This window comes from Pseudophryne corroboree, chromosome 1 (assembly GCF_028390025.1).
Source record: "Pseudophryne corroboree isolate aPseCor3 chromosome 1, aPseCor3.hap2, whole genome shotgun sequence".
Classification (NCBI taxonomy): Eukaryota; Metazoa; Chordata; class Amphibia; order Anura; family Myobatrachidae; genus Pseudophryne; species Pseudophryne corroboree.
The window spans coordinates 984386456-984409518 of NC_086444.1; the positions used below are offsets into that span (position 1 = coordinate 984386456).

Below are 23063 nucleotides of genomic sequence, written 5' to 3' on the forward strand. Positions count from 1 at the left end.
GTTCAATAAGCTGCACAGAGAAGGGTGCTAGACAGATGATCTATTTGCATTTTCTTTTATGTTCTTGTGAGTGTCTGTAAAACTGTCAGTTTGAAGGAGCCAGTTTATCAGTGAGAGGATAAGAGCTGGATAAGTCGGTTTGATTCCACATGTTTGGAGTGGCTACTGTACTTATTACCCACATGTGCATTTGTAGATCTAATCAGGCTTTGTCTGTAGCGATGGAAATCAGATTTTATACTCTAGGATGATCTTTTGTATTAAAGTTTCTTTGCTATTTTATTTGATAGTTTTAAAGCAGCTATAATGGTTGAGGCTCATGCACTACATACTCATACATTTATACATACCACATAAACATTCACCCATATAAAACACTAATCATTTTATTTAGTCCTTTTTTTCTATAATTCTGTGCTTGTTGTACACTCTATGTAATACACTGTATTTCTGCAAATGTACTAAAGTTATGCGTATTTTAAACTTGCATAATTCAAGTATTAATGTACATTATATTTTTTATATAGGCAGTGGATCGTCTAATTCAAAGCTGCCATCCGTCCAGGCCGTCAATCCTGTGTTAGAGGATTCTGCTTCTCATATGAGGTGAGCCTGTCCATTTCTCCACTGGCACATCTTAAGTTATAGGCACTCTAACCATATATTTTGTACTTTGCCTTTGTGTGTGACTACTGGGAATACTGTACAAAGCACAAGAAATGCTTGTGTGTCTAACTTCTGTAAGTAATATATACTGTATAAATGATGAGTTCTGTCTGTCATCACGTTAATGTTCATTTGGAAAATTTATATTAGAAAAAAATAGCCCACCCACTACTGTTACTGATGTTCAAAATCATCTCTGAAATATGCATTGCCATATATAAAAGCACAAGGCTGTCTGTGCCATATTATCTAACTTTACAGTAGGGTCTACAGTATCCTGTATATTATAAGAGATTATTTTCCATGACTGTCTATGGCAAAAACTCTGCTTCCAGAGTTAAATATTTAGCAGACTTTGTCCCTCTATTATAATCCTTTCTCTAACGTCCTAGTGGATGCTGGGGACTCCGTAAGGACCATGGGGAATAGACGGGCTCCGCAGGAGACTGGGCACTCTAAAGAAAGATTTAGTACTATCTGGTGTGCACTGGCTCCTCCCTCTATGCCCCTCCTCCAGACCTCAGTTAGAATCTGTGCCAGGACAGAGCTGGGTGCTTTTAGTGAGCTCTCCTGAGCTTGCTAATAAGAAAGTATTTTAGTTAGGTTTTTTATTTTCAGAGAGCTTCTGCTGGCAACAGACTCTCTGCTATGTGGGACTGAGGGGAGAGAAGCAAACCTACTAACTGCGGCTAGGTTGCGCTTCTTAGGCTACTGGACACCATTAGCTCCAGAGGGATCGAACACAGGACCTGACCTTGTCGTCCGTTCCCGGAGCCGCGCCGCCGTCCCCCTCGCAGAGCCAGAAGCCGGCAGAAGCAGAGAAGACATCGAAATCGGCGGCAGAAGACTCCTGTCTTCACATGAGGTAGCGCACAGCACTGCAGCTGTGCACCATTGCGCCCACACTAACCCACACACTCCGGTCACTGTAGGGTGCAGGGCGCAGGGGGGGGCACCCTGGGCAGCAATTGATACCACCTGGCGAAAGCTGCATATAGACAGTTGGACACTGTTATATGCATGAGCCCCTGCCATTAATTTTACACAAAATCGCGGGACAGAAGCCCGCCGCTGAGGGGGCGGGGGCCTTCTTACTCAGCACTCACCAGCGCCATTTTCTCTCCACAGCTCCGCTGAGAGGAAGCTCCCCAGGCTCTCCCCTGCAGAATCACGGTAGAAGGGTAAAAAAGAAAGGGGGCGCACATAAATTTAGGCGCATTAATCATAATACAGCAGCTACTGGGTAAACACTAAGTCACTGTGTGATTCCTGGGTCATATAGCGCTGGGGTGTGTGCTGGCATACTCTCTCTCTGTCTCTCCAAAAGGCCTTGTGGGGGTCCTGTCCTCATTTAGAGCTTCCCCTGTGTGTGTGGTGTGTCGGTACGCGTGTGTCAACATGTTTGACGAAGAGGGCTATGTGGAGGCAGAGCAAGTGCAGTTGAATGACGTGTCGCCGCCGACGGTGCCGACACCTGATTGGATGGATATGTGGAAGGTGTTAAGTGAATGATCATGTAAACTCCTTACATAAAAGGTTGGATAAAGCTGATACCTTGGGCCAGTCAGGGTCTCAACCCATGCCTGATCCTACAGCGCAGAGGCCCTCAGGGTCTCAAAAGCGCCCACTATCCAAAATGGTTGACACAGATGTCGACACGGATTCTGACTCCAGTGTCGACGACGATGATGCAAAATTGCAACCGAAAATGACAAAAGCTATCCGCTACATGATCATAGCGATGAAGGATGTTTTACACATATCAGAGGTAAACCCTGTCCCTGACAAGAGGGTTTATATGTATGGGGAGAAAAGGCAAGAGGTGACTTTTCCCCCTTCACATGAGTTAAATGAGTTATTTGAAAGAGCGTGGGATTCCCCTGATAAGAAAGTCCTGATTTCCAAAAGGTTACTTATGGTGTACCCTTTCCCGCCAGAGGACAGGATGCGCTGGGAATCCTCCCCTAGGGTAGATAAATCTCTCACACGCTTATCTAAGAAGGTGGCCCTGCCGTCACAGGATACGGCCGCCCTAAAGGATCCTGCAGATAGAAAGCAGGAAAATATCCTGAAATCTGTTTATACACATTCAGGGACTCTACTGAGGCCGGCAATTGCGTCGGCGTGGATGTGTAGTGCTGTAGCAGCGTGGACAGATAATCGGTCTGAGGAAATGGATACCTTGGACAGGGATACCATTATGCTGACCCTGGGGCATATAAAAGACACTGTCCTATATATGAGGGATGCCCAGAGGGACATTTGCCTACTGGGCTCTAGAATTAATGCAATGTCAATTTCTGCCAGGAGGGTCCTGTGGACTCGGCAGTGGACAGGTGATGCCGACTCCAAAAAACACATGGAGGTGTTACCTTACAAGGGTGAGGAATTGTTTGGGGACGGTCTCTCGGACCTGGTTTCCACAGCTATTGCTGGGAAGTCAAACGTTTTGCCATATATTCCCTCACAACCTAAGAAAGCACCGTATTACCAAATGCAGTCCTTTCGCGCACAAAGAAGCAAGAAGGTCAGAGGTGCTTCCTTTCTTGCTAGAGGCAGGGGTAGAGGAAAAAAGCTGCACCTTACAGCTAGTTCCCAGGAACAGAAGTCCTCCCCGGCTTCCACTAAATCCACCGCATGACGCTGGGGCTCCACGGGTGGAGCCAGGAGCGGTGGGGGCGCGTCTCCTACATTTCAGCCACCAGTGGGTTCGCTCACAGGTGGATCCCTGGGCTATACAGATTGTGTATCAGGGATACAAGCTGGAATTCGAGGTGATGCCCCCTCAACGTTACTTAAAATCGGCCCTGCCTGCTTCTCCTATAGAAAGGGAAGTAGTGGTAGCGGCAATTCACAAGCTATTTCTCCAGCAGGTGGTGGTAAAGGTTCCCCTTCCTCAACAGGGAAAGGGATACTATTCCACAATGTTTGTGGTACCGAAACCGGACGGTTCGGTCCGACCTATATTGAATTTAAAGTCCCTGAACATTTATCTGAAAAGATTCAGGTTCAAAATGGAATCGCTCGGAGCGGTCATTGCAAGCCTGGAAGAGGGGGATTTTATGGTGTCTCTGGACATCAAGGATGCTTACTTGCATGTCCCCATTTATCCACCTCATCAGGAGTGCCTCAGATTTGTGGTACAGGACTGTCATTACCAATTCCAGATGTTGCCGTTTGGGCTCTCCACGGCACCGAGAATATTTACCAAGGTAATGGCAGAAATGATGGTGATCCTGAGAAAGCAAGGAGTCACAGTTATCCCATACTTGGACGATCTCCTCATAAAGGCGAGATTGAGGGAGCAGTTGCAGATCAGCGTAGCGCACTCACAGGAAGTGTTGCAACAGCATGGCTGGATTCTGAATATCCCAAAGTCGCAGCTGATTCCTACGACGCGTCTGCCCTTTCTGGGCATGATTCTGGAGACAGACCAGAAGAAGGTGTTTCTCCCGGCGGAGAAGGCTCAAGAGCTTGTGACTCTAGTCAGAGACCTCTTAAAACCGAAACAGGTGTCTGTGCATCACTGTCCTGGGAAAGATGGTGGCATCGTACGAAGCCATTCCCTTTGTCAGGTTCCATGCGAGGATCTTTCAATGGGATCTGTTGGACAAGTGGTCCAGATCGCATCTTCAGATGCATCGGCTGATCACCCTGTCCCCCAGGGCCAGGGTGTCTCTTCTGTGGTGGCTACAGAGTGCTCACCTTCTCGAGGGCCGCAGGTTCGGCATACAGGACTGGGTCCTGGTGACCACGGATGCGAGCCTCCGAGGGTGGGGGGCAGTCACTCAGGGAAGAAACTTCCAAGGGTTGTGGTCAAGTCAGGAGGCCTGTCTGCACATAAATATCCTGGAACTAAGGGCCATATTCAACGCCCTGAGTCAAGCAGAGCCCCTGCTTCGCAACCAACCGATGCTGATTCAGTCAGACAACGTCACCGCGGTGGCTCATGTGGACCGCCAGGGCGGCACAAGAAGCAGAGTTGCGATGGCGGAAGCCGCCAGGATTCTTCGGTGGGCGGAGGGTCACGTGCAAGCACTGTCAGCAGTGTTCATTCCGGGGGTGGACAACTGGGAAGCAGACTTCCTCAGCAGGCTCGACCTTCACCCGGGAGAGTGGGGACTTAATCACGAAGTCTTCACTCAGATTACAAATTGATGGGAACTGCCACAGGTAGACATGATGGCGTCCCGTCTCAACAAAAAGTTACAAAGGTATTGCGCCAGGTCAAGAGACCCTCAGGCGATAGCTGTGGACGCCCTGGTAACACCGTGGGTTTTCCAGTCGGTCTATGTGTTTCCTCCTCTTCCTCTCATACCCAAGGTGCTGAGAATCGTAAGAAGAAGAGGAGTGAGAACAATACTCATTGTTCCGGATTGGCCAAGATGGACTTGGTACCCGGAACTGCAAGAAATGCTCACTGAGGACCCATGGCCTCTGCCTCTCAGACAGGACCTGTTGCAACAGGGGCCCTGCCTGTTCCAAGATTTACCGCGGCTGCGTTTGACGGCATGGCGGTTGAACGCCGGATCCTAGCGGAAAAAGGCATTCCGGAGGAAGTTATTCCTACGCTGATAAAGGCTAGGAAGGACGTGACAGCAAAGCATTATCACCGCATATGGCGAAAATATGTTGCTTGGTGTGAGGCCAGGAAGGCCCCTACAGAGGAATTCCAACTGGGCAGATTTCTGCATTTTCTACAGTCTGGAGTGACTATGGGCTTGAAGTTAGGATCCATAAAGGTCCAGATTTCGGCCCTATCCATTTTCTTTCAAAAGGAACTGGCTTCTCTTCCTGAGGTTCAGACGTTTGTTAAGGGAGTGCTGCATATTCAGCCCCCCTTTGTGCCACCAGTGGCACCTTGGGATCTTAACGTGGTGTTGGGTTTCCTGAAATCCCACTGGTTTGAGCCACTTAAGACCGTGGAGCTGAAGTATCTCACGTGGAAGGTGGTCATGCTATTGGCCTTAGCTTCGGCTAGGCGTGTGTCAGAATTGGCGGCTTTGTCGTGTAAAAGCCCCTATCTGGTTTTCCATGTGGACAGGGCAGAATTACGGACTCGTCCCCAATTTCTGCCAAAGGTGGTGTCATATTTTCATTTGAACCAACCTATTGTAGTGCCTGCGGCTACTCGTGACTTGGAGGATTCCAGGTTACTAGATGTAGTCATGGCTTTGAAGATTTATGTAGCCAGAACGGCTGGAGTCAGGAAAACTGACTCGCTTTTATCCTGTATTCCCCCAACAAGTTGGGTGCTCCTGCTTCAAAGCAAACCGTTGCCCGCTGGATCTATAACACGATTCAGCAGGCTCATTCTGCGGCTGGATTGCCGCATCCAAAATCAGTGAAAGCCCATTCCACAAGGAAGGTGGGCTCTTCTTGGGCGGCTGCCCGAGGGGTCTCAGCATTACAGCTTTGCCGAGCTGCTACTTGGTCGGGTTCAAACACATTTGCAAAATTCTACAAGTTTGATACCCTGGCGGAGGAGGACCTTGAGTTTGCCCATTCGGTGCTGCAGAGTCATCCGCACTCTCCCGCCCGTTTGGGAGCTTTGGTATAATCCCCATGGTCCTTACGGAGTCCCCAGCATCCACTAGGACGTTAGAGAAAATAAGATTTTACTCACCGGTAAATCTATTTCTCGTAGTCCGTAGTGGATGCTGGGCGCCCGTCCCTAGTTCGGACTTTCTGCAATAAGTGTATGTAGTTATTGCTTAATAATGGGTTATGTTATGTTGGCATCCATTGTTTGATGCCCTGTTGTTCATACTGTTGACTGGATAAGTGTATCACAAGTTATACGGTGTGATTGGTGTGGCTGGTATGAGTCTTACCCGGGATTCCAAAATCCTTTCCTTATAATGTCTGCTCTTCCGGGCACAGTTTCCTTAACTGAGGTCTGGAGGAGGGGCATAGAGGGAGGAGCCAGTGCACACCAGTAGTACTAAATCTTTCTTTAGAGTGCCCAGTCTCCTGCGGAGCCAGTTTATTCCCCATGGTCCTTACGGAGTCCCCAGCATCCACTACGGACTACGAGAAATCGATTTACCGGTGAGTAAAATCTTATTTTTACCATCTTTTTGCAGTACTCTTGTCAGCCTTATTAATTTAATACTGAGAATAGCTTTGCACTTAAACTATTGTCAGTTGGTAAATATTGTGTAATCTGTTAAGTCATTTGAAGGTGATCCGATAAGGATCCCGGCAGTCGAAACACCGGTGCCAGAATCCCGACACTGCTTGGAATGCTGACACTGGCATCCCCACTAGGATCACAATCCCAACCGGCGGGATCCCAAACAAGTGTGTGCCTGCCCGCTGGATGTGGGGGAGGGAGGGTGTTAGGTTTACTTTGCCCCTGTCGGGATTCTCACTTTCAGGATGATGCTGTATTCAGACCTCCGGCGTATCAAACCCAACCCATTTGAGTTATGGGCTGATTTTGCAGCTATGAAAATTATAGATCATACAAACAAGTGGCAGACACAGATCTGCATACTTGCTCATATTCTGCATTGAGGGACAGTAGTTTGTAGCATATTCCTCTCTTACTACGTAGAACATTTCTTAGATTACTGTGCCTTTAGGCAACTCTGAGAATTTCTGTGTTTTCCAGGACTGTCTTCTTGACTTACTAGTGTCCCTGCTAAGATGTTACTGTGCTTGAATTTATTACATACAAGAACAGATAGGTAATTAAACCCCTTACACCTGTTTGCTATATTTTCTGACCCTTTTTATATATTAGTATTACAGATCGGTTGGAGCACGCATTGGAGAAAGCTGCCCCTCTTCTGAGGGAGATATTTGTGGATTTTGCCCCATTTCTGTCTCGCACACTTTTAGGGAGCCATGGCCAAGAGTTACTGATTGAGGGAACAAGTAAGTAAAGACTTTTTTTTTATTTTATTTTTTTTACCTGACAATTATTGAAAATCCAGAAAACTTTTGAAACTTTAGAACGTAAGCCTAAACTCTGCCTGCACAACAGGAGGCCCCACCCCCACGGAGCTTTCTATGGCTGCTCCCTCCACAGACACAGCCAGCACTACCTGCACGGAGTCCTGTCCGCACCTGAAGCCGGTGCTACCCCCATTTGCGCCCAATCCCCTCCACCTGCAGAACCCCTCATACCAGTGAATAATTGGGCCAATGAGAGAGATGGTGGGAGGGAGGGGTGGACATGGATGAGAGAGTGAGAGACATAGGGAAAAAAAAGAGAGAAATATGACAGCGACTCAGACAGGTGGTTCTGGAAGGAAATGAAACTCAGGGAAGACACTTGTCAGTACTCTTTCGAACATATGGGGGTCTTAGCCACTCTTACCATGTTAGATTCTGTCAGGTGGCTCACTTGTTCATCTACGCATCACAGTAACGTTCCCCTGATCAGCTCCATCAATAAGCATCACTTAGTCTTTTATTTAAAACTGCACCTAGGTCCAGCACATTGCCAGAACAATGTGTTTCTCTGCAGGAACAGTTCTTGGTCTGGGCTTCTGCTCTATTCCTGTCTTTGCTGCGGTGTTCTCCTCCTGCTCTACAGATTCCATTTGCTGCCAATGCTTCTGTGTCTACATCTGTTTCCGGTGCTGCTGCACTTTGCTCCAGCAGACTCAGACTTTCCACCTGATCTGGTTGTCTGTCCTACTGCCAGCACAATCGGCCTTCTGTAGCGGTTCATTTTCCACTCAGCTGGTTAGTTACTAGTTTCCCTGTTCTAGGTGTCCTGAGTCTCATCAGACACAGTTCCAGTGCTGTGATCAGAGTTTGAATTCCGGGTCTGTGCAACTGTTGCGGTTGGCAGTCCTGTGAGTTCTATTTCTCTGACGTCCTAGTGGATGCTGGGTACTCCGTAAGGACCATGGGGAATAGACGGGCTCCGCAGGAGACTGGGCACTCTAAAAGAAAGATTAGGTACTATCTGGTGTGCACTGGCTCCTCCCTCTATGCCCCTCCTCCAGACCTCAGTTAGAATATGTGCCCGGCTCGAGCTGGTTGCACACTAGGGGCTCTCCTGAGCTTCTAGTAAAGAAAGTATTTGTTAGGTTTTTTATTTTCAGTGAGATCTGCTGGCAACAGACTCACTGCTACGAGGGACTTAGGGGAGAGAAGCGAACCTACCTGCTTGCAGCTAGCTTGGGCTTCTAGGCTACTGGACACCATTAGCTCCAGAGGGATCGAACACAGGCCCAGCCTCGGTCGTCCGGTCCCGGAGCCGCGCTGCCGTCCCCCTTGCAGAGCCAGAAGCAAGAAGAACGTCCTGGAAATCGGCGGCTGAAGACTCCGGTCTTCATTAAGGTAGCGCACAGCACTGCAGCTGTGCGCCATTGCTCCTCATGCACACCACATACTCCGGTCACTGATGGGTGTAGGGCACTGGGGGGGGCGCCCTGGGCTGCAATTAGAGTACCTTAAATTGGCAAAAAGCACATAATATAGTCTAATAAACTATATATGTGCAAAAATCCCCTGCCATAATATTAATATAAGAGCGGGAGAAGTCCGCCGTGAAGGGGGCGGGGCTATCTCCCTCAGCACACTGGCACCATTTTCTCTTCACAGTTCAGCTGGAAGACAGCTCCCCAGGCTCTCCCCTGCAGTTTCCAGGCTCAAAGGGTTAAAAAGAGAGGGGGGGCACTAAATTTAGGCGCAAACTATACATGTAAAGCAGCTATAGGGAAAAATCACTTTCTGTAATAGTGTAAATCCCTAATTATATAGCGCTGTGGTGTGTGCTGGCATACTCTCTCTCTGTCTCCCCAAAGGACTTTGTGGGGTCCTGTCCTCAGTCAGAGCATTCCCTGTGTGTGTGCGGTGTGTCGGTACGGCTGTGTCGACATGTTTGATGAGGAGGCTTATGTGGAGGCGGAGCAGGTGCCGATAAATGTGATGTCACCCCCTGCGGGGTCGACACCAGAGTGGATGGATATGTGGAAGGTATTAACCGACAGTGTCAACTCCTTACATAAAAAGCTGGATGACGTAACAGCCGTGGGACAGCCGGCTTCTCAGCCCGTGCCTGCCCAGGCGTCTCAAAGACCATCAGGGGCTCACAAACGCCCGCTACCTCAGATGGCAGATACAGATGTCGACACGGAGTCTGACTCCAGTGTCGACGAGGATGAGACATATACACAATCCACAAGGGGCATCCGTTACATGATTACGGCAATGAAAAATGTGTTACACATTTCTGACATTAACCCAGGTACCACTAAAAAGGGTATTATGTTTGGGGAGAAAAAGCAGCCAGTGTTTTTTCCCCCATCAGATGAGTTGAATGAAGTGTGTGAAGAAGCGTGGGGTTCCCCCGATAAGAAACTGGTAATTTCTAAAAAATTACAGATGGCGTACCCTTTCCTGCCAGAGGATAGGTCACGTTGGGAGATATCTCCTAGGGTGGATAAGGCGCTCACACGCTTGTCAAAAAAGGTGGCACTGCCGTCTCAGGATACGGCCGCCTTGAAGGAGCCTGCTGATAGAAAGCAGGAGGCTATCCTGAAGTCTGTATATACACACTCAGGTACTATACCAAGACCTGCAATTGCTTCAGCATGGATGTGTAGTGCTGCTGCAGCGTGGTCTGATACCCTGTCAGATAATATTGATACCCTCGACAGGGATACTATTTTGCTAACCATAGAGCATATTAAAGACGTCGTCTTATATATGAGGGATGCACAGAGGGATATTTGCCGGCTGGCATCTAGAATTAATGCAATGTCCATTTCTGCCAGGAGGGTATTATGGACCCGGCAGTGGACAGGTGATGCTGATTCTAAAAGGCACATGGAGGTTTTGCCTTATAAGGGTGAGGAATTGTTTGGGGATGGTCTCTCGGACCTCGTGTCCACAGCAACAGCTGGGAAATCGACATTTTTACCTCAGGCTCCCTCACAACCTACGAAAGCACCGTACTATCAGGTACAGTCCTTTCGGCCTCAGAAAGGCAAGCGAATCAAAGGTGCTTCCTTTCTGCTCAGAGGCAGGGGGAGAGGGAAAAAGCTGCACCAGACAGCCAGTTCCCAGGAACAAAAATCCTCCCCTGCTTCTACTGAGTTCACCGCATGACGCTGGGGCTCCACAGACGGAGCCAGGTGCGGTGGGGGCGCGTCTCCGGAACTTCAGCGACCAGTGGGTTCGCTCACAGGTGGATCTCTGGGTTCTACAAGTGGTATCGCAGGGATACAAGCTGGAATTCGAGGCGTCTCCCCCTCGCCGTTACCTCAAATCAGCCTTGCCAACTACTCCCCAGGACAGGGAGGTAGTACTGGCGGCAATTCACAAGCTGTACCTCCAGCAGGTGATAATAAAAGTTCCCCTCCTTCAACAGGGACGGGGTTACTATTCCACAATGTTTGTGGTACCGAAACCAGACGGTTCGGTGAGACCCATTCTAAATTTGAAATCCTTGAACACTTATATAAGGAAGTTCGAGTTCAAAATGGAATCGCTCAGGGCGGTTATTGCAAGCCTGGAAGAGGGGGATTACATGGTATCACTGGACATCATGGATGCTTACCTACATGTCCCCATTTACCCACCTCACCAGGAGTACCTCAAGGTTGTGGTACAGAACTGCCATTACCAATTCTAGACGTTGCCGTTTGGCCTGTCCACGGCACCGAGGGTGTGTTCCAAGGTAATGGCCAAAAATGATGAGATTCCTTCGAAAGAAGGGAGTTATAATTATCCCGTACTTGGACGATCTCCTTATAAAGGCGAGGTCCAAGGAGCAGTCGTTGATCGGAGTAGCACTATCTCAGGAAGTGCTACAACAGCACGGCTGAATTCTGAATATCCCAAAGTCGCAGCTGGTTCCTACGACGCGTCTGCTGATATTGGGCATGTTTCTGGACACAGAACAGAAGAAGGTGTTTCTCCCGGAGGAGAAGGCCAAGGAGTTGTCATCTCGGGTCAGAGACCTCCTAAAACCAAAACAGGTGTCGGTGCATCATTGCACGCGAGTCCTGGAAAAGGTGGTAGCTTCATACGAAGCAATTCCCTTCGGCAGGTTCCATGCAAGGAACTTTCAGTGGGACCTGTTAGACAAGTGAGGATTGCATCTTCAGATGCATCAGCTGATCACCCTGTCCCCGGGGCCAGGGTGTCTTTGCTGTGGTGGCTGCAGAGTGCTCATCTTCTCGAGGGCCGCAGATTCGGCATTCAGGACTGGGTCCTGGTGACCGCGGATGCAAGCCTCCGAGGTTGGGGAGCAGTCACTCAGGGAATAAAATTTCCAAGGACAATGGTCGAGTCAGGAGACTTCCCTACACATAAATATTCTGGACCTAAGGGCCAGTTACAATGCCCTAAGGCAAGCAGAACCCCTGCTTCAAAACCAGCCGGTGCTGATTCAGTCAGACAACACCACGGCTGTCGCCCATGTAAACCGACAAGGCGGCACAAGAAGCAGGATGGCGTTGGCAGAAGCCACAAGGATTCTCCGATGGGTGGAGTATCACGTGCTAACACTGTCAGCAGTGTTCATTCCGGGTGTGGAAAACTAGGAAGCAGACTTCCTCAGCAGGCACGACCTCCACCCGGGAGAGTGGGGACTTCATCCAGAAGTCTTCACGCAGATTGTGAACCGTTGGGAACGGCCACAGGTGGACATGATGGTGTCCCGCCTCAACAAAAAGCTACAAAAGTATTGCGCCAGGTCAAGAGACCCTCAGGCGATAGCTGTGGACGCACTAGTGACACCGTGGGTGTACCAGTAGGTTTATGTGTTCCCTCCTCTTCCTCTCATACCCAAGGTACTGAGGATAGTAAGTAAGAGAGGAGTAAGAACTATACTCGTAGTTCCGGATTGGCCAAGAAGAACTTGGTACCCAGAACTACAAGAAATGATCTCGGAGGACCCATGGCCTCTGTGTCTCAGACGGACCTGTTACTGCAGGGGCCCTGTCTGTTCCAAGACTTACCGCGGCTGCTCTTGAAGGCTTGGCGGTTGAACGCAGGATCCTAACGGAAAAGGGCGTTCCAGATGAAGTGATTCCTACGCTGTTAAAGGCTAGGAAAGACGCTGCCTGAAGTTCAGACGTGGTTAAGGGAGTGCTGCATATTCAGCCCCCTTTTGTGCCTCCAGTGGCACCTTAGGATCTCAACGTAGTGTTCGTTTTCCTAAAATCACATTGTTTTGAGCCACTTCAGAACGTGGAGCTGAAGTATCTCACGTGGAACGTGGTCATATATATATATATTTGGCCTTGGCTTCGGCTAGGCGTGTGTCAGAATTGGCGGCTTTGTCATGTGAAAGCCCTTATCTGATCTTGCATAGGGACAGGGCAGAATTGAGGACTCGTCGCCAATTTCTCCCTAAGGTGGTATCAGCTTTTCATTTGAACCAACCTATTGTGGTGCCTGCGGCTACTCGGGACTTGGAGGCCTCCAAGTTGCTGGATGTAGTCCGGGCCCTGAAAATCTATGTTTCCAGGACGGCTAGAATCAAAAATACTGACTCGCTGTTATCCTGCATGCACCCAACAAGCTGGGTGCTCCTGCTTCTAAGCAGACTATTGCTCGCTGGATCTGTGGCGCGATTCAACTTGCACATTCTGCGGCTGGACTGCCGCATCCTAAATCAGTAAAAGCCTATTCCACGAGGAAGGGGGCTCTTCTTGGGCGCCTGCCCGAGGGGTCTCGGCATTACAACTTTGCCGAGCTGCTACCTGGTCGGGGTCAAACACGTTTGCAAAATTATACAGTTTGATACCCTGGCTGAGGAGGACCTTGAGTTTGCTCATGCGGTGCTGCAGAGTCATCCGCACTCTCCCGCCCGTTTGGGAGCTTTGGTATAATCCCCATGGTCCTTACGGAGTACCCAGCATCCACTAGGACGTCAGAGAAAATAAGAATTTACTCACCGGTAATTCTATTTCTCGTAGTCCGTAGTGGATGCTGGGAGCCCGTCCCAAGTGCGGACTCTCTGCAATACGTGTATATAGTTATTGCTTAACTAAAGGGTTTTGTTATGAGCCATCTGTAAATGAGGCTCATTTGTTGTTCATACTGTTAACTGGGTATAGTTATCACAAGTTGTACGGTGTGATTGGTGTGGCTGGTATGAGTCTTACCCGGGATTCCAAATCCTTTCCTTGTAGTGTCAGCTCTTCCGGGCACAGTTTCCCTAACTGAGGTCTGGAGGAGGGGCATAGAGGGAGGAGCCAGTGCACACCAGATGGTACCTAATCTTTCTTTTAGAGTGCCCAGTCTCCTGCGGAGCCCGTCTATTCCCCATGGTCCTTACGGAGTACCCAGCATCCACTACGGACTACGAGAAATAGAATTACCGGTGAGTAAATTCTTATTTTCTCTAACGTCCTAGTGGATGCTGGGGACTCCGTCAGGACCATGGGGATTAGCGGCTCCGCAGGAGACAGGGCACAAAAATAAAGCTTTAGGATCAGGTGGTGTGCACTGGCTCCTCCCCCTATGACCCTCCTCCAAGCCCCAGTTAGGTTTTTGTGCCCGTCCGAGCAGGGTGCAATCTAGGTGGCTCTCCTAAAGAGCTGCTTAGTAAAAGTTTTTAGGTTTTTTATTTTCAGTCCTGCTGGCAACAGGCTCACTGCATCGAGGGAATAAGTGGAGAGAAGTGAACTCACCTGCGTGCAGGATGGATTGGCTTCTTAGGCTACTGGTCACCATTAGCTCCAGAGGGATCGAATACAGGCCCAGCCATGGAGTCCGGTCCCGGAGCCGCGCCGCCGACCCCCCTTGCAGATGCCGAAGATTGAAGAGGTCCAGAAACAGGCGGCAGAAGACTTTTCAGTCTTCATGAGGTAGCGCACAGCACTGCAGCTGTGCGCCATTGTTGTCAGCACACTTCACACAGCGGTCACTGAGGGTGCAGGGCGCTGGGGGGGGGCGCCCTGGGCAGCTATGTATAATACCTTTTTTATGGCTAAAAATACATCACATATAGCCCTTGAGGCTATATGGATGTATTTAACCCCTGCCAGATCTCACAAACTCCGGGAGAAGAGCCCGCCGTTTTAGGGGGCGGGGCCTATTCTCCTCAGCACACGGCGACATTTTCCTGCTCAGCTCTGCTGTGAGGAAGGCTCCCAGGCTCTCCCCTGCACTGCACTACAGAAACAGGGTTAAAACAGAGAGGGGGGGCACTTATTTGGCGATATGATTACATATGTGAAAATGCTATAAGGGAAAACACTTGTATAAGGGGTTGTCCCTGTATAATTATAGCGTTTTTGGTGTGTGCTGGCAAACTCTCCCTCTGTCTCCCCAAAGGGCTAGTGGGGTCCTGTCCTCTATCAGAGCATTCCCTGTGTGTGTGCTGTGTGTCGGTACGTGTGTGTCGACATGTAGGAGGACGATGTTGGTGAGGAGGCGGAGCAAATTGCCTGTATTGGTGATGTCACTCTCTAGGGAGTCGACACCGGAATGGATGGCTTATTTAGGAATTACGTGATAATGTCAACACGATGCAAGGTCGGTTGACGACATGAGACGGCCGGCAAACAAATTAGTACCTGTCCAGGCGTCTCAGACACCGTCAGGGGCTTGTAAAAACGCCCATTTACCTCAGTTGGTCGACACAGACACGGACACTGACTTCAGTGTCGACGGTGAAGAAACAAACGTATTTTCCTTTAGGGCCACACGTTACATGTTAAGGGCAATGAAGGAGGTGTTACATATTTCTGATACTACAAGTACCACAAATAAGGGTATTATGTAGGGTGGGAATAATCTACTTGTAGTTTTTCCTGAATCAGATAAATTAAAGTGTGTGATGATACGTGGGTTTCCTCCGATAGAAAATTATTGGAGGTATACCCTTTCCCGCCAGAAGTGAGGGCGAGTTGGGAAACACACCTTAGGGTGGATAAGGCGCTCACACGCTTATAAAAACAAGTGGCGTTACCGTCTCCAGATACGGCCGCCCTCAAGGAGCCAGCTGATAGGAAGCTGAAAAATATCCTAAAAAGTATATACACACATACTGGTGTTATACTACGACCAGCAATCGCCTCAGCCTGGATGTGCAGCGCTGGGGGGGCTTGGTCGGATTTCCTGACTGAAAATATTGATACCCTTGACAGGAACAATATTTTATTGACTATAGAGCATTTTAAGGATGCATTTCTATATATGCGAGATGCGCAGAGGGATATTTGCATTCTGGCATCAAGAGTAGATGTGATGTCCATATCTGCCAGACGATGTTTATAGACACGACAGTGGTCAGGTGATGCAGAGTCCAGACGGCACATGGAAGTATTGCCGTATAAAGGGGCGGTCCATCGGACCTGGTGGCCATGGCAACAGCTGGAAAATCCACTTTTGTTACCCCAAGTCACATCTCAGCAGAAAAGGACACAGTCTTTTCATTCTCAGTCCTTTCGTACCCATAAAGGCAGGCGGGCAAAAGGCCAGTCATATCTGCCCAGGGTTAGAGGAAAGGGAAGAAGACTGCAGCAGGCAGCCCATTCCCAGGAACAGAAGTCCTCCACAGCTTCTGCCAAGTCCGCAGCATGACGCTGGGGCCATACAAGCGGACTCAGGTGCGGTGGGGGGTCATCTCAAGAGTTTCAGCACGCAGTGGGCTCACTCGCAAGTGGACTCCTGGATCCTACACGTAGTATCCCAGGTGTACATTGGAAATTCGAGACGTCTTCCCCTCACAAGTTCCTGAAGTCTGCTTTACCAACGTCTCCCTCCGACAGGGAGGCAGTATTGGGAAAAAATTCACAGGCTGTATTCCCAGCAGGTGATAATCAAAGTACCCCTCCTACAACAAGGGAAGGGGTATTATTCCACACTATATTGTGGTACTGAAGCCAAACGGCTCGGTGAGATCTAAAAGATTTGAACAATTACATACAAGGGTTCAAATCAAGATGGAGTCACTCAGAGCAGTGATAGCGAACCAGGACGATATGGTGTCACTGGATATCAGGGACGATTCCCTACATGTCCAAATTTTGCCCTTCTCACCAAGGGTATCTCAGGTTCGTGGTACAGAACTGTCACTATCAGTTCAGACGCTGCCGTTTGGATTGTCCACGGCACCCCGGGTCTTTACCATGGTAATGGCCGAAATGATGATTCTTCCTAAAAGAAATATGGACGCTTTCCTGATAAGGGCAAGGTCCAGAGAACAGTTGGCGGTCGGAGTAGCACTATCTCAAGTAGTTCTACGACAGCACGAGTGGGTTCTAAATATTCCAAAATCGCAGCTTTTTCCGACGACACGTCTAATGTTCCTAGGAATGATTCTGGACACAGTCCAGAAAAGGATGTTTTCTCCCGGAGAAGAAGGCCAGGGAGTTATCCGAGCTAGTCAGGAACCTCCTAAAACCAGGAAAAGTATCAGTGCATCAGTGCACAAGGGTCCTGTGAAAAATGGTGGTTTCTTACAAAGCGATCCCATTCGGTAGATTTCACGCAAGAACATTTCAGTGGAATCTGCTGGGAAAATGGTCCGGATCGCATCTTCAGATGCATCAGCGGATAACCCTGTCTCCAAGGACAAGGGTGTTTTCTTCTGCGGTGGCTGCAGAGTGCTCATCTATGAAAGGGCCGCAGATTCAACATTCAGGACTGGGTCCTGGTGACCACGGATGCCAGCCTGAGTGGCTGGGGAGCAGTCACACAAGGAAAAAATTTCCAGGGAGTGTGATCAAGTCAGGAGACTTCTCTCCACATAAATATACTGGAGCTAAGGGCAATTTACAAGGCTCTAAGCTTAGCAAGACCTCTGCTTCAAGGTCAGCCGGTATTGATCCAGTGGGACAACATCACGGCAGTCGCCCACGTAAACAGACAGGGCGGCACATGAAGCAGGAGGGAAATGGCAGAAACTGCAAGGATTCTTCGCTGGGCGAAAAATCATGTGATAACACTCTCAGCAGTGTTAATTCCGGGAGTGGAAAACTGGGAAGCAGACTTCCTCAGCAGGCATAACCTCCACCCGGGAGAGTGGGGACTTCAGCGGGAAGTCTTCCACATGATTGTAAACCGTTGGGAAAAACCAAAGGTGGACATGATGGCGTCCCGCCTGAACAAAAAACTAGACAGACATTGCGCCAGGTCAAGGGACCCTCAGGCAATAGCGGTGGACGCTCTGGTAACACTGTGGGTGTACCAGTCAGGGTATGTGTTCCCTCCTATGCATCTCATACCAAAAGTACTGAGAATCATAAGAAGGAGATGAGTAAGAACGATACTCGTGGTTCCGGATGGGTCAAGAAGGACTTGGTACCCGGAACTTCAAGAGATGCTCACGGAAGAACCGTGGCCTCTACCTTTAAGAGAGGACCTGCTCCAGCAGGGGCCTTGTCTGTTCCAAGACTTACCGCGGCTGCGTTTGACGGCATGGCAGTTGAACGCCGGATCCTGAAAGGGCATTCCAGATGAAGTCATCCCTACCCTGGTCGAAGCCAGGAAGGATGTAACCGCAAAACATTTTCACCGCATTTGGCGAAAATATGTTGCGTGGTGTGAGGCCAAGAAGGTCCCTACAGAGGAATTCCAACTGGGTCGTTTCCTACATTTCCTGAAAACAGGACTGTCTATGGGCCTAAAATTAGGGTCCATTAAGGTTCAAATTTCGACCCTGTCGAATTTCTTCCAGAAAGAACTGGCTTCAGTGCCTGAAGTTCAGACGTTTGTAAAAGGGGTACTGCATATACAGCCTCCTTTTGTGCCCCCAGTGGCACCTTGGGATCTCAATGTTGTTTTGAGTTTCCTAAAGTCACATTGGTTTGATCCACTCACCACTGTGGAATTAAAATATTTCACATGGAAGGTGAAGATTCTATTAGCCCTGGCTTCAGCCAGGCGTGTGTCAGAATGGGCGGCTGTATCATATAAAAGCCCTTACTTAATTTTTCATTCTGACAGGGCAGAATTGAGGACTCGTCCTCAATTTCTCCTTAAGGTTTTTCTGTTTTTCACATGAACCAACCTATTGTGGTACCTGCGGCTACTAGGGACTTGGAGGACTCCAAGTTACTTGACGTTGTCAGGGCCCTGAAAATATATGTTTCCAGGACGACTGGAGTCAGAAAATCTGACTCGCTGTTTAGCCTGTATGCACCCAACAAGATGGGTGTTCCTGCTTCTAAGCAGACGATTGCTCGCTGGATTTGTAGTACAATTCAGCTTGCACATTCTGTGGCAGGCTTGCCACAGCCAAAATCAGTAAAAGCCCATTCCACAAGGAAGTGGGCTCATCTTGGGCGGCTGCCCGAGGGGTCTTGGCTTTACAACTTTGCCGAGCTGCTACTTGGTCAGGGGCACACCCTGACTGAGGAGGACCTGGAGTTCTCTCATTCGGTGCTGCAGAGTCATCCGCACTCTCCCGCCCGTTTGGGAGCTTTGGTATAATCCCCATGGTCCTGACGGAGTCCCCAGCATCCACTTAGGACGTTAGAGAAAATAAGAATTTACTTACCGATAATTCTATTTCTCGTAGTCCGTAGTGGATGCTGGGCGCCCATCCCAAGTGCGGATTGTCTGCAATACTTGTACATAGTTATTGTTACAAAAATCGGGTTATTCTTGTTGTGAGCCATCTTTTCAGAGGCTCCTTCGTTGTTATCATACTGTTAACTGGGTTCAGATCACAGGTTGTACGGTGTGATTGGTGTGGCTGGTATGAGTCTTACCCGGGATTCAATATCCTTCCTTATTATGCACGCTCGTCCGGGCACAGTATCCTAACTGAGGCTTGGAGGAGGGTCATAGGGGGAGGAGCCAGTGCACACCACCTGATCCTAAAGCTTTTATTATTGTGCCCTGTCTCCTGCGGAGCCGCTAGACCCCATGGTCCTGACGGAGTCCCCAGCATCCACTACGGACTACGAGAAATAGAATTATCGGTAAGTAAATTCTTATTTTACACTTCTTAAAAATGCCAGATTGCTTTAAGTTGTATCCGTCTCCGATCTCCCCCACCTGCCAGCACTGCTGGCAGGGGACTGACTATCAGTAGCAAATATATCAGTGGCTATTACGTTGAACCTGTCAATGTTTAAAGAAGGGAAGACCTATGACAAGCTGATCTTAAGAATAAAAAATGTATTCACAGGCCCTATAACTTCATCCTACCTAAATAATAACTACCTAAATACTGGGGATGAGGTCATGTGACCGGCGCTCAGGATCCTGGCGATCACCATGCCGACACCGGAATCATGACCACTCAAAATGCTGACAGTCAGAATGCCTACCCACAGGGTCTACTCCCACTCGTGGGTGTCCACGACACCGCAAGGGGCTTTGTTGCGCTAACAATGGGAGGAATCCTGTGAAAATATTTCTTGTTTTACTCTATATAGTATTCAAAATAGTTATTTAGCTATGCTACCAAGAGAAAATAAGATTTTACTCACCGGTAAATCTATTTCTAGTAGTCCGTAGTGGATGCTGGGAACTCCGTAAGGACCATGGGGAATAGCGGCTCCGCAGGAGACTGGGCACAACTAAAGAAAGCTTTAGGACTACCTGGTGTGCACTGGCTCCTCCCTCTATGACCCTCCTCCAGACCTCAGTTAGGATACTGTGCCCGGAAGAGCTGACACAATAAGGAAAGGATTTGGAATCCCGGGTAAGACTCATACCAGCCACACCAATCACACCGTATAACTCGTGATACTATACCCAGTTAACAGTATGAAATATAACTGAGCCTCTCAACAGATGGCTCAACAATAACCCTTTAGTTAACCAATAACTATATACAAGTATTGCAGACAATCCGCACTTGGGACGGGCGCCCAGCATCCACTACGGACTACGAGAAATAGAATTACCGGTGAGTAAAATCTTATTTTCTCTAACGTCCTAAGTGGATGCTGGGAACTCCGTAAGGACCATGGGGATTATACCAAAGCTCCCAAACGGGCGGGAGAGTGCGGATGACTCTGCAGCACCGAATGAGCGAACTCTAGGTCCTCCTCAGCCAGGGTATCAAACTTGTAGAATTTAGCAAATGTGTTTGACCCCGACCAAGTAGCTGCTCGGCAAAGTCGGAAAGCCGAGACCCCTCGGGCAGCCGCCCAAGAAGAGCCCACCTTCCTCGTGGAATGGGCTTTTACAGATTTAGGATGCGGCAGTCCAGCCGCAGAATGTGCAAGTTGAATCGTGCTACAGATCCAGCGAGCAATAGTCTGCTTTGAAGCAGGCGCACCCAACTTGTTGGGTGCATGCAGGATAAATAGCGAGTCAGTCTTTCTGACTCCAACTGTCCTGGAAACATAGATTTTTAGGGCCCGGACTACGTCCAGCAACTTGGAATCCTCCAAGTCACAAGTAGCCGCAGGCACCATAATAGGTTGGTTCAAATGAAAAGCTGAAACCACCTTTGGGAGAAATTGGGGACGAGTCCTCAATTCCGCCCTATCCATATGGAGAATCAGAGAAGGGCTTTTACATGATAAAGCCGCCAATTCTGACACACGCCTGGCCGAAGCCAAGGCCAACAGCATGACCACTTTCCACGTGAGATATTTTAAATCCACGGTTTTAAGTGGTTCAAACCAATGTGACTTTAGAAAATTCAACACCACGTTGAGATCCCAAGGCGCCACTGGGGGGACAAAAGGGGGCTGAATATGCAGCACTCCCTTAACAAATGTCTGAACTTCAGGTAGTGAAGCCAGTTCTTTCTGGAAGAAAATCGATAGAGCCGAAATCTGGACCTTAATGGAACCCAATTTTAGGCCCATAGTCACCCCTGACTGTAGGAAGTGCAGAAAACGGCCCAGCTGAAATTCCTCTGTTGGGGCCTTCCTGGCCTCACGCAACATCTTTTCGCCATATGCGGTGATAATGGTTTGCGGTCACTTCTTTCCTAGCTTTAATCAGCGTAGGAATGACTTCCTCCGGAATGCCCTTTTCCTTCAGGATCCGGCGTTCAACCGCCATGCCGTCAAACGCAGCCGCGGTAAGTCTTGGAACAGACAGGGCCCCTGCTGCAGCAGGTCCTGTCTGAGCGGCAGAGGCCATGGGTCCTCTGAGATCACCTCTTGAAGTTCTGGGTACCAAGCTCTTCTTGGCCGATCCGGAACAATGAGTATAGTTCTTACTCCTCTTCGTCTTATTATCCTCAGTACCTTGGGTATGAGAGGAAGAGGAGGGAACACATAAACCGACTGGTACACCCACGGTGTCACTAGAGCGTCCACAGCTATTGCCTGAGGGTCTCTCGACCTGGCGCAATATCTTTCTAGCTTTTTGTTGAGGCGGGACGCCATCATGTCCACCTGTGGCCGTTCCCAGCGATTTACAATCAGCTGAAAGACTTCTGGATGAAGTCCCCACTCTCCCGGGTGGAGGTCGTGCCTGCTGAGGAAGTCTGCTTCCCAGTTGTCCACTCCCGGAATGAACACTGCTGACAGTGCTAACACGTGATTTTCCGCCCATCGGAGAATCCTTGCGGCTTCTGCCATCGCCGTCCTGCTTCTCGTGCCGCCCTGTTTCTCGTGCCGCCCTGTCGGTTTACATGGGCGACCGCCGTGATGTTGTCTGACTGAATCAGTACCGGATGGTTTTGAAGCAGGGTCTTGCCTGACTTAGGGCATTGTAGATGGCCCTTAGTTCCAGAATATTTATGTGTAAAGTAATCTCCTGGCTTGACCATAGCCCTTGGAAGTTTCTTCCCTGTGTGACTGCCCCCCAGCCTCGAAGGCTGGCATCCGTGGTCACCAGGACCCAGTCCTGTATGCCGAATCTGCGGCCCTCTAGAAGAGGAGTACTCTGCAGCCACCACAGCAGAGACACCCTGGTCCTTGGAGACAGGGTTATCAGCCGATGGGATCCGGACCACTTGTCCAACAGATCCCACTGAAAGATTCTTGCATGGAAACTGCCGAATGGAATTGCTTCGTAGGAAGCTACCATTTTTCCCAGGACTCGCGTGCAGTGATGCACCGAGACCTGTTTTGGTTTCAGGAGATCTCTGACTAGAGACGACAACTCCTTGGCTTTCTCCTCCGGGAGAAACACCCTTTTCTGGTCTGTGTCCAGAACCATCCCCAGAAACAGTAGACGTGTTGTCGTAGGAACCAGCTGTGACTTTGGAATATTCAGAATCCAACCGTGCTGTTGTAGCACCTCCCGAGATAGTGCTACCCCGACCAACAACTGCTCCCTGGACCTCGCCTTTGTAAGGAGATCGTCCAAGTATGGGATAATTAAAACTCCCTTTTTTCGAAGGAGTATCATCATTTCGGCCATTACCTTGGTAAATACCCTCGGTGCCGTGCACAGACCAAACGTCAACGTCTGGAATTGGTAATGACAGTCCTGTACCACAAATCTGAGGTACTCCTGGTGAGGAAGGTAAATGGGGACATGTAGGTAAGCATCCTTGATGTCCAGTGATACCATGTAATCCCCTTCCTCCAGGCTTGAAATAACCG

At 49.2% G+C, this 23063-nt stretch overlaps 1 protein-coding gene across 2 annotated transcripts in view; it reads left to right on the forward strand.

Moving 5' to 3' along the window:
• The window catches only part of LRBA (LPS responsive beige-like anchor protein), a 1108277-nt gene that overhangs the window by 372532 nt on the left and 712682 nt on the right, over positions 1–23063 (forward strand). For both annotated transcript variants that reach the window (XM_063920568.1, XM_063920569.1), the window contains exons 31-32: positions 528–606; positions 7415–7548. In XM_063920568.1, the coding sequence (XP_063776638.1) occupies positions 528–606; positions 7415–7548 (213 nt within the window). The remainder of the gene's footprint in view (positions 1–527; positions 607–7414; positions 7549–23063) is intronic.